Source organism: Salvelinus namaycush, chromosome 4 (genome assembly GCF_016432855.1).
Source record: "Salvelinus namaycush isolate Seneca chromosome 4, SaNama_1.0, whole genome shotgun sequence".
Classification (NCBI taxonomy): Eukaryota; Metazoa; Chordata; class Actinopteri; order Salmoniformes; family Salmonidae; genus Salvelinus; species Salvelinus namaycush.
This window is the reverse complement of record NC_052310.1, coordinates 3,490,856-3,507,970: the sequence shown is the minus strand read 5'-3', so window position 1 is coordinate 3,507,970 and position 17,115 is coordinate 3,490,856. Positions and strand designations below refer to the sequence as shown.

Genomic DNA, 17,115 nt, shown 5'->3' with positions numbered 1-17,115 from the left:
GGGATGGTAAGGCGTCCCCCCAGGTTGCCCAGGGTAACGGAGGTGCTGTGGCCAGGCTCTCTGGACAGTGTATGATGCCCGTCTCTGTCAAGGTCACATTCAAGTTCCAAGTTTTACTACACACACATAGCAGTCAATATAAACTGTTGTGTGTATAACTGTGTTGGGGATGGTGTGTGTGTGTGTGTGTGTGTGTGTGTGTGTGTGTGTATCTTACCTGTCCCGTACCATGGTGACCCCCATGCCAACATGTTTCAGGCTGAGGATCTCAGGGTCGCTGTGGCCCTCTGCTGGTAACTCCAGGGATGACAGGTTAGATGAGTTGTACACCTTTATTTTAGAAAAAAAACAACATACACTGAACAAAAAATATACAGAACAAAAAATATACATGCAACAATTTACACGATTTTACTGAGTTACAGTTAATATAAAGAAGTAATTCGATTGAAATTAATTAATTCAGCCCTAATCTATGGATTTCACATGACTGGGCAGGGGTGAGAGGAGAGAGGAGAGAGAGGAGAGAGAGATAGAGAGAGAGAGAGAGATAGAGAGAGAGAGGGGGGAAAGAGAGGGGAAAGAGAGAGAGAGAGAGAGAGAGAGAGAGAGAGAGAGAGGGGGAAGAGAGGGGAAAGAGAGAGAGAGAGATAGATAGAAAGAAAGAGACAGAGAGAGAGAGAGAGAGAGAGAGAGAGAGAGAGAGAGAGAGGGGAAAGAGAGCGAGAGAGAGAGAGAGAGAGAGAGAGATAGAGAGAGAGAGATAGAGAGAGAGAGGATATACAGAGAGGAGAGGAGATAGAGAGAGAGAGAAGATATACAGAGAGGAGAGGAGATAGAGAGAAGATATACAGAGAGGAGAGGAGATAGAGAAAGATGGAGGGGGGGAGAGAGAGAGAGAGAGAGAGAGAGAGATAGGGGGGAAGAGAGAGAGAGAGAGAAGATATACAGAGAGGAGAGGAGAGAGAGAGAGAGAGAGAGAGAGAGAGGGAGAAAGAGGAGAGAGATGGAGGGAGGGAGAGAGAGAGAGAGGGAGAAAGAGGAGAGAGATGGAGGGAGGGAGAGAGAGAGAAAAGCGAGGGAAAGAGAGAGAGAGGTTTAGATAAGTTTATTAGTTAATAGCTTCTGTATGTGTGGTTAACCTGATGAGGACAGAGGGCGCTGTTGTCACTTTGGGGAAAAAACGTGCCCAATTTAAACGGCCTCGTACTCAATTCTTGCTCGTACAATATGCATATTATTATTACTATTGGATAGAAAAACACTCTTAGTTTCTAAAACAGTTTGAATTTTGTCTGTGAGTAAAACAGAACTCATTTGGCAGCACACTTTCTGACCAGGAAGTGGAAAGTCTGAAATCGAGGCTCTCTTCTAAGTCCTGCTATAAATGGGCATGATAGCTATTACTATACATGCACGTCATACACCTTCCCCTGGATGTCAAGATGCAGTGAGAGAAGAAAGGAGGTGATTATCTTGGTCTGAGAGGAATACATCCTCTTGGAATGACGTGTCACCGATTTCATGTTTTCAGGAAGGCGCGAAGGGACAGTGGGATTGCCTTCGGAATAGCTTTCGGTATAGGCGACTACCAACTCCGGCTTTGTTTTTATTTGATACATGTGACAATATCATCGAAAGTATGTTTTTTCAATATAGTTTTATTAGATTTTTGAAATTTATTTGGGACGTTAGGCGTGTTGCGTTGTGTGCCCTTTGTTCAGAAAGGAGAGCTTCGCGCCACTCTGCCAGTGTGCTTGCTAATTCAAGAGGGGAAAACGATGTTCAAAATCCAAACAACGACTGTTCTGGACAAAGGACCCCTTGTCCAACATTCTGATGGAAGATCACCAAAAGTAAGAAACATTTTATGATGCTATTCATATATCTGTCGAACTGTGTACTAGTAGTTTTGCGCCCAGGTTTTGGGCACTCGGTCGACATAACGTAAGCCTTATTTGGTAATGAAGATATTTTAGAATTCTAACACTGCGATTGCATTAAGAACTAGTGGATCTATCATTTCCTATACAACATGTATTTTTTTGTAATGTTTATGAATAGCTATTTGGTCAGAATAGGTGAGAGTCTAATAGAAATATCTGCACATTCTGGGAAAAATAAGTACATTAGCATAATGATAACCACGGATTTCAGCTCTAAATATGCACATTTTCGAACAAAACATAAGTGTATGTATAACCTGATGTTATAGGACTGTCATCTGAGGAAGGTTTATGAAGGTTAGAGAAAATTAATATCTTTTGCTGGTTTATTCGCTAACGCTAACGTGCCTATTGCTATCGCTAACGTGCCTTGATGAATGAATGCGGGAGTGTGGTAGGCTATTGTAGTAAGCTAATATAATGCTATATTGTGTTTTCGCTGTAAAAACACTTTAAAAAAAATCTGAAATATTGGCTGGATTCACAAGATGCTTGTCTTTCATTTGCTGTACACGATGCATTTTTCAGAAATGTTTTATGATGAGTATTATTAGTTATTCCACGTTGTCTCTATTATTACTCTGGCTGCTTCGGTGCTATTTTTGACGGTAGCTGTGATGGTAGCTGCAATGTAAAACTGATTTATACCTCAAATATGCACATTTTTTGAACAAAACATAGATTTATTGTGTAACATGTTATAATACTGTCATCTGATGAAGTTGTTTCTTGGTTAGTTTGGTTGGTTCTTGGTTAGTTAGGTTGGCTTTGTGCATGCTACCTGTGCTGTGAAAAATGTCTGTCCTTTTTTGTATTGGTGGTGAGCTAACATAATATACGTGCTGTTTTCGCTGTAAAACATTTTAAAATCGGACATGTTGGCTGGATTCACAAGATGTGGTACCTTTCATTTGCTGTATTGGACTTGTTAATGTGTGAAAGTTAATATTTCTAAAAAATATATTTTGAATTTCGCGCTCTGCCTTTTCAGTGGAATGTGGGAGGAGTTCCGCTGGCGGAACGCTGGAGCAGTAAAGGTTAATTCAGCCCTAATCTATGGATTTCACATGACTGGGCAGCGATGAGAATAGAACAGTTCTGAGATCTTTAATTTCATGAAACCTGGGATCAACACTTTACATGTTGCGTTTATATTTTTGTTCAGCATAAATATTATAAGCCTTAAAATAGGACATTATAAATGCTGAAACAGGCTGTAAGTAAAGTACTGTATTACCATTTGAATCTATTTCATTCACAGTACATTCACTCATTAATGTTTAATTCACAATACATTCACTCATTAATGTTTCATTCACAGTACATTCACTCATTCATGTTTCATTCACAGTACATTCACTCTTTCATGTTTCATTCACAGTACATTCACTCATTCATGTTTCATTCACAGTACATTCACTCATTCATGTTTCATTCACAGTACATTCACTCATTCATGTTTCATTCACAGTACAGAGCGAGCTCTGTTCCATCGCACTTCTGAAGACAAAGGAATTCTCCGGTTGGAACATTATTGAAGATTTATGTTAAAAACATCCTAAAGATTGATTCAATACATCGTTTGACATGTTTCTACTGACTGTTACGGAACTTTTTGACATTTCATCTGCTTTTAGTGAACGCGCATCGTGACTTTGGATTTGTTTACCAAACTAGCTAACAAAAATAGCTATTTGGACATAAATTATGGACATTACCGAACAAAACGAACATTTCTTGTGGAAGTGGTATAGCCAGGGAGTGCATTCTGACGAAGCAAAGGTAAGTGAAGATTTATAATGCTATTTCTGACTTTTGTTGAATTTGTTCGAATTTGGCGCCCTGCACTTTCACTGGCTGTTGTCATATCGATCCCGTTAACCGGATTGCAGCCCTAAGAAGTTATTAACGTTGGCTAAATAATATTAAATGTATTAAATCAAAATGGCTATCTTCTTTTCATTTGTATGAGTTTACAAATATACACCAAACATACACCATACACCATTCATCATACATCAAACATACACCACACACTATACACCAAACATACACCACACACCACACACCAATTCACCAAACACCAAACACCAACCATACACCATACACTAAACACCAAACATACACCAAACATACACCATATACACGATTCAACAAACACCATACACCAACCATACAACTTACACCAACCGTACACCATACACCAATCATAAACAAACCATACACCAAACACCAACCATACACCATACACCAAACACCAACCATACACCATACACCAAACACCAACCATACACCATACACCTAAAACACCAACCATACACCATACACCAAACACCAACACACACCATACACCAACCATACACCAAACACCAACCATACACCAACCATACACCATACACCAACCAAACCCCAAACCCCACCCACCATACACCAAAAACTAACCATATACAATACACCATACACCAACCATACACCAAACACCACCCAACATACACCAAAAACTAACCATATACAATACACCATACACCAAACACCAACCATACACCATACACCAAACACCAACCATACACCAAACACCAACCATACACCAAACACCATACACAAACCATACACCAACAATACACCTTACACCATACACCAAAAAAACACCAACCATACACCAAACACCACACACCAACCATACACCATACACCAAACACCATACACCAACCATACACCTTACACCATACACCTAAAACACCAACCATACACCAAACACCAACCATACACCATACACCAACCATACACCAAACACCAACCATACACCATACAATAAACACCAACCCTACACCATAAACCATACACCAACCAAACACCAAACACCATACACCATACATCATACACCAACCATACACCATACATCAAACATCATACACCATACAAACATATAACCATACACCACACACCATACATCAAACACCAAACACCAAACACCATACACCAAACACCATATACCATACACCATATACCAAACACCATATAACCATACACCATACACTACCATATAACCATACACCATACACCATACACCATACAACCATATAACCATACACTATACATCAAACATCAAACACCATACATCAAACACCATACACCAAACACCATACACCATATAACCATACACCAAACACCATACACCAAACACCATATACCATACACCATATACCAAACACCATATAACCATACACCATACACTACCATATAACCATACACCATACACCAAACACCATACACCATATAACCATACACCACACAGCATACACCAAACACCATACACCATATAACCATACACCACACAGCATACACCAAACACCATACACCATATAACCATACACCACACAGCATACACCAAACACCATACACCATTCAACCATACACCACACAGCATACACCAAACACCATACACCATTCAACCATACACCACACACCATACATCAAACACCATACATACATCAAATATGTCTATTATACCATAAAATGTCAACATGTTTTTCTAAGCCACTCTGCTTCTGCTTGGGGTCTAAAGCACTTTGCTGATGTAAAAATGGCTTTATAAATACATTTGATTGACCTGAATTCACACACACGCACGCACGCACGCACGCACGCACGCACGCACGCACAAACACACACCACACACACACACACACACACAACACACACACACACACACACCACCCACACACACACACACCACTGACACACACACACACACACACACACACACACACACACACACACACACACACACCTTGATCTTGAGGCTGGGCAGGGGGTCCAGCAGGGGAGACGTTGTCATGGGGATCTTGTGGTGACCATCGTTGGCACCCTGCTGCAGGGAGAAGAGAGGATCCCTGAAGGTACACGCTGTGGCTGTCAGGTCCGGGGGCGCAGAGGGGTGGAGGAGGTGAGGGTTGTCTGCAGGACGAGTTGAGTTTTGGTAGCAGTGGATAGCCAGGTTCAGAGATCATAGCCACCAGGTAAACAACAACATGTTGAGGAGAGAGAGACAGGTAATGGATGAGACTATATTGATTACTTGAAGATCAAAGTAAGATAATCAGTGGTCTCGTTTAGAACGCTTAGGAGCAACCTGAGGTAGTTAGGAGCAAACTGAGGTAGTTAGGAGCAAACTGAGGTAGTTAGGAGCAAACAGAGGTGGTTAGGAGCAAACTGAGGTAATTAGGAGCAAACTGAGGTAGTTAGGAGCAAACTAAGGTAGTCTGGAGCAAACTGAGGTGGTTAGGAGCAAACTGAGGTAGTTAGGAGCAAACTGAGGTAGTTAGGAGCAAACTGTGGTAGTTAGGAGCAAACAGAGGTGGTTAGGAGCAAACTGAGGTAATAGGCAAAAGAGGTAGTTAGGAGCAAACTGAGGTGGTTAGGAGCAAACTGAGGTATTAGGAGCAAACTGAGTGGGGTGAGGGGTTAGGAGCAAACTGAGGTGGTTAGGAGCAAACTGAGGTGGTTAGGAGCAAACTGAGGTAGTTAGGAGCAAACTGAGGTAGTTAGGAGCAAACTGAGGTGGTTAGGAGCAAACTGAGGTGGTTAGGAGCAAACTGAGGTAGTTAGGAGCAAACTGAGTAGTTAGGGAGCAAACTGAGGTAGTTAGGAGCAAACTGAGGTAGTGTAGGTAAGCAAGAGGTAGGAGCACTGTAGGGAATTGGAGCAAACTGAGGTAGTTAGGAGCAAACTAAGGTAGTCTGGAGCAAACTGAGGTGGTTAGGAGCAAACTGAGGTAGTTAGGAGCAAACTGAGGTGGTTAGGAGCAAACTGAGGTAGTTAGGAGTAAACTGGGGTAGTTAGGAGCAAACTGAGGTGGTTAGGAGCAAACTGAGGTGGTTAGGAGCAAACAGAGGTAGTTAGGAGCAAACTGAGGTAGTTAGGAGCAAACTGAGGTAGTTAGGAGCAAACTGAGGTGGTTAGGAGCAAACTGAGGTGGTTAGGAGCAAACTGAGGTAGTTAGGAGCAAACGGAGGTAGTTAGGAGCAAACTGAGGTAATTAGGAGCAAACTGAGGTGGTTAGGAGCAAACTGAGGTAGTTAGGAGCAAACTGAGGTAGTTAGGAGCAAACTGAGGTGGTTAGGAGCAAACTGAGGTGGTTAGGAGCAAACTTAGGTATTTAGGAGCAAACTGAGCTAGTTAGGAGCAAACTGAGGTAATTAGGAGCAAACTGAGGTGGTTAGGAGCATACTGAGGTGGTTAGGAGCAAACTGAGGTAGTTAGGAGCAAACTGAGGTAGTTAGGAGCAAACAGAGGTCAGTTAGAGCAAACTGAACGGTAGTTGGAGCAAACAGAGGTAGTAGGAGCAAAAGAGGATGTAGTTAGGAGCAAACTGAGGTAGTTAGGAGCAAACTGAGGTGGTTAGGAGGAAACTGAGGTAGTTAGGAGCAAACTGAGGTGGTTAGGAGCAAACAGAGGTGGTTAGGAGCAAACTGAGGTGGTTAGGAGCAAACTGAGGTGGTTAGGAGCAAACTGAGGTGGTTAGGAGCAAACTGAGGTAGTTAGGAGCAAACAGAGGTAGTTAGGAGCAAACTGAGGTAATTAGGAGCAAACTGAGGTGGTTAGGAGCAAACTGAGGTAGTTAGGAGCAAACGGAGGTAGTTAGGAGCAAACTTAGGTATTTAGGAGCAAACTGAGCTAGTTAGGAGCAAACTGAGGTAGTTAGGAGCAAACTGAGGTGGTTAGGAGCAAACTGAGGTGGTTAGGAGCAAACTGAGGTAGTTAGGAGCAAACTGAGGTGGTTAGGAGCAAACTGAGGTGGTTAGGAGCAAACTGAGGTAGTTAGGAGCAAACGGAGGTAGTTAGGAGCAAACTGAGGTAATTAGGAGCAAACTGAGGTGGTTAGGAGCAAACTGAGGTAGTTAGGAGCAAACTGAGGTATTAGGAGCAAACTGAGGTGGTTAGGAGCAAACTGAGGTGGTTAGGAGCAAACTGAGGTATTTAGGAGCAAACTGAGCTAGTTAGGAGCAAACTGAGGTAATTAGGAGCAAACTGAGGTGGTTAGGAGCATACTGAGGTGGTTAGGAGCAAACGGAGGTAGTTAGGAGAAAACGGAGGTAGTTAGGAGCAAACAGAGGTAGTTAGGAGCAAACTGAGGTAGTTAGGAGCAAACAGAGGTAGTTAGGAGCAAACGGAGGTAGTTAGGAGCAAACTGAGGTAGTTAGGAGCAAACAGAGGTAGTTAGGAGCAAACTGAGGTAGTTAGGAGCAAACTGAGGTAGTTAGGAGCAAACTGAGGTGGTTAGGAGGAAACTGAGGTAGTTAGGAGCAAACTGAGGTGGTTAGGAGCAAACTGAGGTGGTTAGGAGCAAACTGAGGTGGTTAGGAGCAAACTGAGGTAGTTAGGAGCAAACGGAGGTAGTTAGGAGCAAACGGAGGTAGTTAGGAGCAAACTGAGGTGGTTAGGAGGAAACTGAGGTAGTTAGGAGCAAACTGAGGTGGTTAGGAGCAAACTGAGGGGGGTAGGAGAAAATGAGGTATTAGGAGCAAACTGAGGTGGTTAGGAGCAAACTGAGGTGGTTAGGAGCAAACTGAGGTGGTTAGGAGCAAACTGAGGTAGTTAGGAGCAAACTGAGGTAGTTAGGAGCAAACTGAGGTGGTTAGGAGCAAACTGAGGTGGTTAGGAGCAAACTTGTATTTAGGAGCAAACTGAGCTAGTTAGGAGCAAACTGAGGTAATTAGGAGCAAACTGAGGTGGTTAGGAGCATAATGAGGTGGTTAGGAGCAAACGGAGGTAGTTAGGAGCAAAACGGAGGTAGTTAGGAGCAAACAGAAGGTAGTTAGAGCAAACTGAGGTAGTTAGGAGCAAACAGAGGTAGTTAGGAGCAAACGGAGGTAGTTAGGAGCAAACTGAGGTAGTTAGGAGCAAACAGAGGTAGTTAGGAGCAAACAGAGGTAGTTAGGAGCAAACTGAGGTGGTTAGGAGGAAACTGAGGTAGTTAGGAGCAAACTGAGGTGGTTAGGAGCAAACTGAGGTGGTTAGGAGCAAACAGAGGTAGTTAGGAGCAAACGGAGGTAGTTAGGAGCAAACTGAGGTGGTTAGGAGGAAACTGAGGTGGTTAGGAGGAAACTGAGGTGGTTAGGAGGAAACTGAGGTAGTTAGGAGCAAACTGAGGTGGTTAGGAGCAAACAGAGGTAGTTAGGAGCAAACGGAGGTAGTTAGGAGCAAACGGAGGTAGTTAGGAGGAAACTGAGGTAAGTAGGAGCAAACGGAGGTAGTTAGGAGCAAACTGAGGTAGTTAGGAGCAAACTGAGGTGGTTAGGAGCAAACTGAGGTGTAGACATGTAACTACTAATGTTGAGGGAAGACTAGCTGATAGTCTGGAGTTTGGAGATCAAGAACAGCTCAAAAAAGGTGATAAAAAGAATTGAAAGAACAGAGTGAGAAAGAGAGAAAGGTAGAAACTGATTAGTTTAAGATCAAAGTAGGAGAATAGGCCATCTAGTTTCAGAAAGCAGAGAGAACTATCCTTGTGGAACTAGATGTCTAACCTAGATGACATGAGACAGCACACTGTGGTGAACTCACCCTGTCTGGGTGGTTTGTAGTTGCCGGGCTGGAAGGCTGTGGTGAGGGCGGAGGAGGAGTCAGTGATATCGCCGTGGAGATGGCGACAGTTGCGTCGGTATGCCAACACCCCCACACACAGCACCAGCACCACACACAGTAACAGCGCCCCCACCAGGCCAGCGTACACTGTTACACCCATTCCAGGGTCCAACGCTGAGAAAGAGAGAGAAAGAGAGAGAGAGCGAGAGAGAGAGAGAGAGAGAGAGAGAGAGAGAGAGAGAGAGAGAGAGAGAGAGAGAGAGAGAGAGAGAGAGAGAGAGAGACAGAGTGAGAGAGACAGAGAGGGAGAGAGAGAGACAGAGAGGAGAGAGAGAGAGAGCAAGAGGAGAGAGAGAGAGAGAGCAGGAGAGGAGAGAGAGAGGAGACAGAGAGACAGAGTGAGAGAGACAGAGAGAGAGAGAGAGAGAGAGAGAGAGAGAGCGAGAGAAGAGAGGAGAGAGAGAGAGAGAGAGAGATGAGAGACGAGAGAGAGAGAGCGAAGAGAGAAGAGAGGAAAGAGAGAGAGAGAGAGAGAGAGAGAGAGAGAGAAAGAGAGAGTGAGAGAGAGAGAGGAGAGGAGGAGAGAGAGAGAGAGAGAGAGAGAGAGAGAAAGCAGAGAGAAGAGAGAGATGAGAGCGACGAGAGATGAGAGAGAGAAAGAGAGAGGTTTTAGGGCATTGCATGAACAACACCACACACACACACACAACACACACACACACACACAACACACACAACACACACACACACACACACACTCCACCCACACACACAGACACACACACACACACACACACACACACACACACACACACACACACACACACAACACACACACACACACACACACACACAAAAAGAAAGGACAAGCAGACAGCCTTCTGAACAAGTTGAAACAGTCTAACAGGATCTATGCTCCTTCAACCTTTCTCCTGTCAGAAGACACAGAGCTCTGAAGAACAACAGCAAATATTGGATGATTGCAGTAGACGGTTGTTGTCATTGTTGAGTTGTTGAAGGTGAAAACCTTCAGTTCTCCCACTACACCTCCTCGCCTGCAGGTGGTATTTTTTGGGGGGTGTCTTGCTAATTGCCTATAATTTCCACCTTTTGTCTATTCCATTTGCACAACAGCATGTGAAATTTATTGTCAATCAGTGTTGCTTCCTAAGTGGACAGTTTGATTTCACAGAAGTGTGATTGACTTGGAGTTACATTGTGTTGTTTAAGTGTTCCCTTTATTTTTTTGAGCAGTGTATGATCTTTTCCATTGTTCAACATCAGATTTTGGACCTGGGTAAGTAGACATGGGGTTTAACAGCCTGGCTGGCCAGTGGCCAAAATCCTTCAATTCAAGCCTTGGTCCACAGACATTTTACTTTGCCATTTTAGTCATTTAGCAGAGGCTCTTATCCAGAGCAACTTACAGTTTGTGAGTCATTTAGCAGAGGCTCTTATCCAGAGCAACTAACAGTTTGTGAGTCATTTAGCAGAGGCTCTTATACAGAGCAACTTACAGTTAGTGCAGTCATCTTAAGGTAGCTATATATCCCAGTCATAGTAAATACAACTTTGTGATGTCTCTTCCTGTGACTAGTAGACCACCCTCTGACACGCACGCTGCTGTGTTGATGTCCCCTCAGATGTGCTCTGACTGGCTAACAGGCCTCTGAAGCGATAGGCTGAGAACAACAAGCTCTCTTCTCCCCACCTCCCTCTCGTCCTCCACCTCTCCTCCCCCCTCCCTCTAGTCCTCCACCACCCCCCCATCTCGTCCTCCACCTCTCCCCCCCTCCCTCTCGTCCTCCACCTCTCCCCCCCTCCCTCTAGTCCTCCACCACCCCCCCATCTCGTCCTCCACCTCTCCCCCCCTCCCTCTCGTCCTCCACTCCTCCCCCCTCCCTCTAGTCCTCCACCACCCCCGCATCTCGTCCTCCACCTCTCCCCCCCTCCCTCTCGTCCTCCACCTCTCGTCCTCGGGGACTGGCTTGCAGGGGAAAGGTTGAGGGAGACATATCCTTGCTGTTTGATTGTGGTGCAGACATGCAGTAGTCTTGGTAAACCAGCAGGAGGCGGTGGTGATCATGATTCCTCCAGAGGAAGGAGTAGATTACGGGACATAATGCCTAGTAACATAACACGCTCCAGTAGGAGGTGGTGTCGTCAGAGAGACAGTAGGGCTGCAGGCTAGTGGAGCACAGCAGTGGGACTAACATGATAGAAACAGAGCAGATAACATGTTGTTAATGGTTGGGTGGAGGAGGAGTTGGGAGGGAGGGAGGGAGGGAGGGAGGGAGGGAGGGAGAGAGGGAGGCAAAGAGAAAGGGCTGGGTGTTGAGCCAGGAGCAATCAGGGAGGGATGAGAGAGGGAGGGAGGGATGGAATATGGGTGAAGGGGGGAGGAAGGTCTTGAGAGAGACAGGAGGGAGAGTGGGAACAGACGGTCGTTGGCGTACCTTTATCGATGGAGGCTCCGGCCATGTGGTAGAAACTCAGAGCTGTGTCCACATCATTCACATTCTTCAGGAAGGTAAAGAAATTCTCCACCTCCTCAAATGTAATGCCCTACAGAGAGAGAGACAGACAGGAGAGAGAGAGAGAGAGGGAGACAGACAGGAGAGAGCCAGATGAGAGAGAGACAGGAGAGAGAGAGACAGACAGGAGAGAGCCAGAGGAGAGAGAGAGAGACAGACAGGAGAGAGCCAGAGGAGAGAGAGAGAGAGAAACAGACAGGAGAGAGCCAGAGGAGAGAGAGAGAGACAGACAGGAGAGAGCCAGAGGAGAGAGAGAGAGGGAGACAGATGAAAAGAGTAAAGCGAACCATGAATCTCAATTAGCTACTTCAACTCTAACATCCTCCTCGGCTCTGGCATGTTCCTCAACATTTGGAACCAAGGACTGATAACCCCAATCCACAAAAGTGGAGACAAATTTGAGCCCAGAATTTACCGTGGAGTCTGCATCAACAACAATCTCAGAAAAACAGTCTGCAGTATCAACAGCAGACTACTACACCCCCCCCCCCCCCCCCCCCCCCCCATCACAACGCAACTGATTTACTCAAACGCCTTAAGGAAAGAAATTCCACAAATTAATTTAACAAGGCACACCTGTTAATTGAAATGCATTCCAGGTGACTACCTCATGAAGCTGGTTGAGAGAATGCCGAGTTGTCGTCAAGGCAAAGGGTGGCTACTTTGAAAAAAATATTTTTACTTTTTATTGGTTACTACATAATTCCATATGTGTTATTTCAGAGTTTTGATGTCTTCACTGTTAGTAAAAATAAAGAAAAACCCTGGAATGAGTAGGTGTGTCCAAACTTTTGACCTGTAGTCTATATCAATGAATTGGCGAGGGCACTAGAACAGTCTGCAGCACCCAGCCTCACCCTATTAGAATCTGAAGTCAAATGTCTACTGTTTGCTGATGATCTGGTGCTTCTGTCACCAACCAAGGAGGGCCTACAGCAGCACCTAGATCTTCTGCACATATTCTGTCAGACCTGGGCCCTGACAGTAAATCTCAGTAAGACAAAAATAATGGTGTTCCAAAAAAGGTCCAGTCGCCAGGACCACAAATACAAATTCCATCTAGACGTTACCCTAGAGCACACAAAACACTATACATACCTCGGCCTAAACATCAGCGCCACAGGAAACTTGCACAAAGCTGTGAACGATCTGAGAGACGAGGCAAGAAGGGCCTTCTATATACCATCAAAAGGAACATAAAATTTGACATACCAATTAGGATCTGGCTAAAAATACAGTTATAGAACTCATTGCCCTTTATGGTTGTGAGGTCTGGGGTCCGCTCACCAACTAAGAATTCACCAAAATGGGACAAAACCCCCAAAATATACTTTGTGTACAACTCCAAACTCCAAACAATGCAGGGCAGATTTAGGACTCATACCCACTAGTTATCTACATCCAGGAAGAAGATGGACAGGGGTAGGAGTGAGGACTCATACCCACTAGTTATCTACATCCAGGAAGAAGATGGACAGGGGTAGGAGTGAGGACTCATACCCACTAGTTATCTACATCCAGGAAGAAGATGGACAGGGGTAGGAGTGAGGACTCATACCCACTAGTTATCTACATCCAGGAAGAAGATGGACAGGGGTAGGAGTGAGGACTCATACCCACTAGTTATCTACATCCAGGAAGAAGATGGACAGGGGTAGGAGTGAGGACTCATACCCACTAGTTATCTACATCCAGGAAGAAGATGGACAGGGGTAGGAGTGAGGACTCATACCCACTAGTTATCTACATCCAGGAAGAAGATGGACAGGGGTAGGAGTGAGGACTCATACCCACTAGTTATCTACATCCAGGAAGAAGATGGACAGGGGTAGGAGTGAGTGAGACTCTATGGAGGAGAGATGGACAGGGGTAGGAGTGAGGACTCATTCCCACTAGTTATCTACATCCAGGAAAAACCTGTTCAATTCAACAGCTTCCTAAAAGGAAGCGATGCCCACACATTCCACCACAAAGCCCTCACCTACAGAGAGACAAACCTAGAGAAGAGTCCCCTCAGCGCCCTCACCTACAGAGAGATGAAACTAGAGAAGAGTCCCCTCAACGCCCTCACCTACAGAGAGACAAACCTAGAGAAGAGTCCACTCAGCCAGCTGGTTCTGGGGCTCTGTTCACAAACACAAACAGAGCCCCAGGACAGAAACACAATTAGACCAAATTATGAGAAAACAAAAAGATAATTATTTGACACACTGGAAAGAATCAACAAAAAAAAAAGAGCAAACTAGAATGCTATTTGTTGGCCCTAAACAGACAATACACCGTGGCAGAATACCTGACCACTGTGACTGACCCAAACTTAATGAAATCCTCGACTATGTACAGACTCAGTGAGCATAGCCTTGCTATTGAGAAAGGCCGCCGAAGGCAGACCTGGCTCTCACGGAGCACAGAAAGAATTTGAAAACAAATCAAACATTGATAAACTCCCATATCTGTCAGGTGAAATACCGCAGTGTGACATCACAGCAGCAAGATTTGTGGCCCGTTGCCATGACAAAAGGGCAACCAGAGGAGAACAAACACGAGCTACGTGAGAGACGTCACGAGTCTGGCACACGAGCTACGTGAGAGACGTCACGGGTCTGGCACACGAGCTACGTGAGAGACGTCACGGGTCTGGCACACGAGCTACGTGAGAGACGTCACGGGTCTGGCACACGAGCTACGTGAGAGACGTCACGGGTCTGGCACACGAGCTACGTGAGAGACGTCACGGGTCTGGCACACGAGCTACGTGAGAGACGTCACGGGTCTGGCACACGAGCTACGTGAGAGACGTCACGGGTCTGGCACACGAGCTACGTGAGAGACGTCACGGGTCTGGCACACGAGCTACGTGAGAGACGTCACGGGTCTGGCACACGAGCTACGTGAGAGACGTCACGGGTCTGGCACACGAGCTACGTGAGAGACGTCACGGGTCTGGCACACGAGCTACGTGAGAGACGTCACGGGTCTGGCACACGAGCTACGTGAGAGACGTCACGGGTCTGGCACACGAGCTACGTGAGAGACGTCACGGGTCTGGCACACGAGCTACGTGAGAAACGTCACGGGTCTGGCACACGAGCTACGTGAGAAACGTCACGAGTCTGGCACACGAGCTACGTGAGAAACATGGGTCTGGCACACGAGCTACGTGAGAAACATGGGTCTGGCACACGAGCTACATGAGAAACATGGGTCTGGCACACGAGCTACATGAGAAACATGGGTCTGGCACACGAGCTACATGAGAAACATGGGTCTGGCACACGAGCTACATGAGAAACATGGGTCTGGCACACGAGCTACATGAGAAACATGGGTCTGGCACACGAGCTACATGAGAAACATGGGTCTGGCACACGAGCTACATGAGAAACATGGGTCTGGCACACGAGCTACGTGAGAAACATTTGAGAACTAAGGCAACAGCAAAGATTCCACGCGAGCCTTTGACGTCGCCAGGTGGGCAGATGCACAAAGACCAGAACCCAAGACACCTGCAAGCTACGTGTTGGTGGGAAATGTGTTAAGCAAGTGATAGTGGCGAAGGTTTGTGTCGACTGTTTGGACAAGGGATAACCGCTAAATTAAATCCAACTGATGCCATTGAGTGAAGACGCAGCACGAGCTGACAATAACTGACTATTGGTAACTGCCGTCATATCGACCATATTCAATATAATGCCATTACTGATTTAATGCTGGTTTTCACTATCAAACATACTCAACGCTTACGGTGATGTTTATGGCTCCAGAGGTTACGGTGATGTTTATGGCTCCAGAGGTTACGGTGATGTTTATGGCTCCAGAGGTTACGGTGACGTTTAAGGCTCCAGAGGTTACGGTGACGTTTAAGGCTCCAGAGGTTACGGTGATGTTTATGGCTCCAGAGGTTACGGTGATGTTTATGGCTCCAGAGGTTACGGTGATGTTTATGGCTCCAGACGTTAGGGTGATGTTTAAGGCTCCAGAGGTTACGGTGATGTTTATTGCTCCAGAGGTTACGGTGATTAAGGCTCCAGAGGTTACGGTGATTAAGGCTCCAGAGGTTACGGTGATGTTTAAGGCTCCAGAGGTTACGGTGACGTTTAAGGCTCCAGACGTTACGGTGATTAAGGCTCCAGAGGTTACGGTGATTAAGGCTCCAGAGGTTACGGTGATTAAGGCTCCAGAGGTTACGGTGACGTTTAAGGCTCCAGACGTTACGGTGACGTTTAAGGCTCCAGAGGTTACGGTGACGTTTAAGGCTCCAGACGTTAGGGTGACGTTTAAGGCTCCAGAGGTTACGGTGACGTTTAAGGCTCCAGACGTTACGGTGACGTTTAAGGCTCCAGAGGTTACGGTGACGTTTAAGGCTCCAGAGGTTACGGTGACGTTTAAGGCTCCAGAGGTTACGGTGACGTTTAAGGCTCCAGAGGTTACGGTGACGTTTAAGGCTCCAGAGGTTACGGTGACGTTTAAGGCTCCAGAGGTTACGGTGACGTTTAAGGCTCCAGAGGTTACGGTGACGTTTAAGGCTCCAGAGGTTACGGTGACGTTTAAGGCTCCAGAGGTTACGGTGACGTTTAAGGCTCCAGAGGTTACGGTGACGTTTAAGGCTCCAGAGGTTACGGTGACGTTTAAGGCTCCAGAGGTTACGGTGACGTTTAAGGCTCCAGAGGTTACGGTGACGTTTAAGGCTCCAGAGGTTACGGTGACGTTTAAGGCTCCAGAGGTTACGGTGACGTTTAAGGCTCCAGAGGTTACGGTGACGTTTAAGGCTCCAGAGGTTACGGTGACGTTTAAGGCTCCAGAGGTTACGGTGACGTTTAAGGCTCCAGAGGTTACGGTGACGTTTAAGGCTCCAGACGTTACGGTGATGTTTAAGGCTCCAGACGTTACGGTGATTAAGGCTCCAGAGGTTACGGTGATGTTTAAGGCTCCAGAGGTTACGGTGATGTTTATGGCTCCAGAGGTTACGGTGATGTTTAAGGCTCCAGAGGTTACGGTGATGTTTATGGCTCCAGAGGTTACGGTGATTAAGGCTCCAGAGGTTACGG

General features: G+C 45.8%; 2 protein-coding genes across 3 annotated transcripts in view; both read right to left on the bottom strand.

Moving 5' to 3' along the window:
- unc5b (unc-5 netrin receptor B) overlaps window positions 1–9,693 on the bottom strand; it is a 22,616-nt gene extending 12,923 nt beyond the window's left edge. Inside the window, exons 1-4 of the mRNA XM_038990197.1 lie at window positions 9,513–9,693; window positions 5,737–5,903; window positions 218–330; window positions 1–84 (exon numbers count right to left, since the gene is read on the bottom strand). Of these exons, the coding sequence (XP_038846125.1) occupies window positions 1–84; window positions 218–330; window positions 5,737–5,903; window positions 9,513–9,693 (545 nt within the window). The remainder of the gene's footprint in view (window positions 85–217; window positions 331–5,736; window positions 5,904–9,512) is intronic.
- Window positions 9,694–11,858: 2,165 nt separating this feature from the next.
- The window catches only part of micu1 (mitochondrial calcium uptake 1), a 113,051-nt gene continuing 107,794 nt past the window's right edge, over window positions 11,859–17,115 (bottom strand). Inside the window, exon 9 of one of the 2 annotated variants that reach the window (XM_038990998.1) lies at window positions 11,859–12,098. In XM_038990998.1, coding sequence (XP_038846926.1) covers window positions 11,883–12,098 — 216 coding nt within the window. In that variant the 3' untranslated portion in view covers window positions 11,859–11,882. The remainder of the gene's footprint in view (window positions 12,099–17,115) is intronic. The other variant, XM_038990997.1, reaches the window with a different exon arrangement.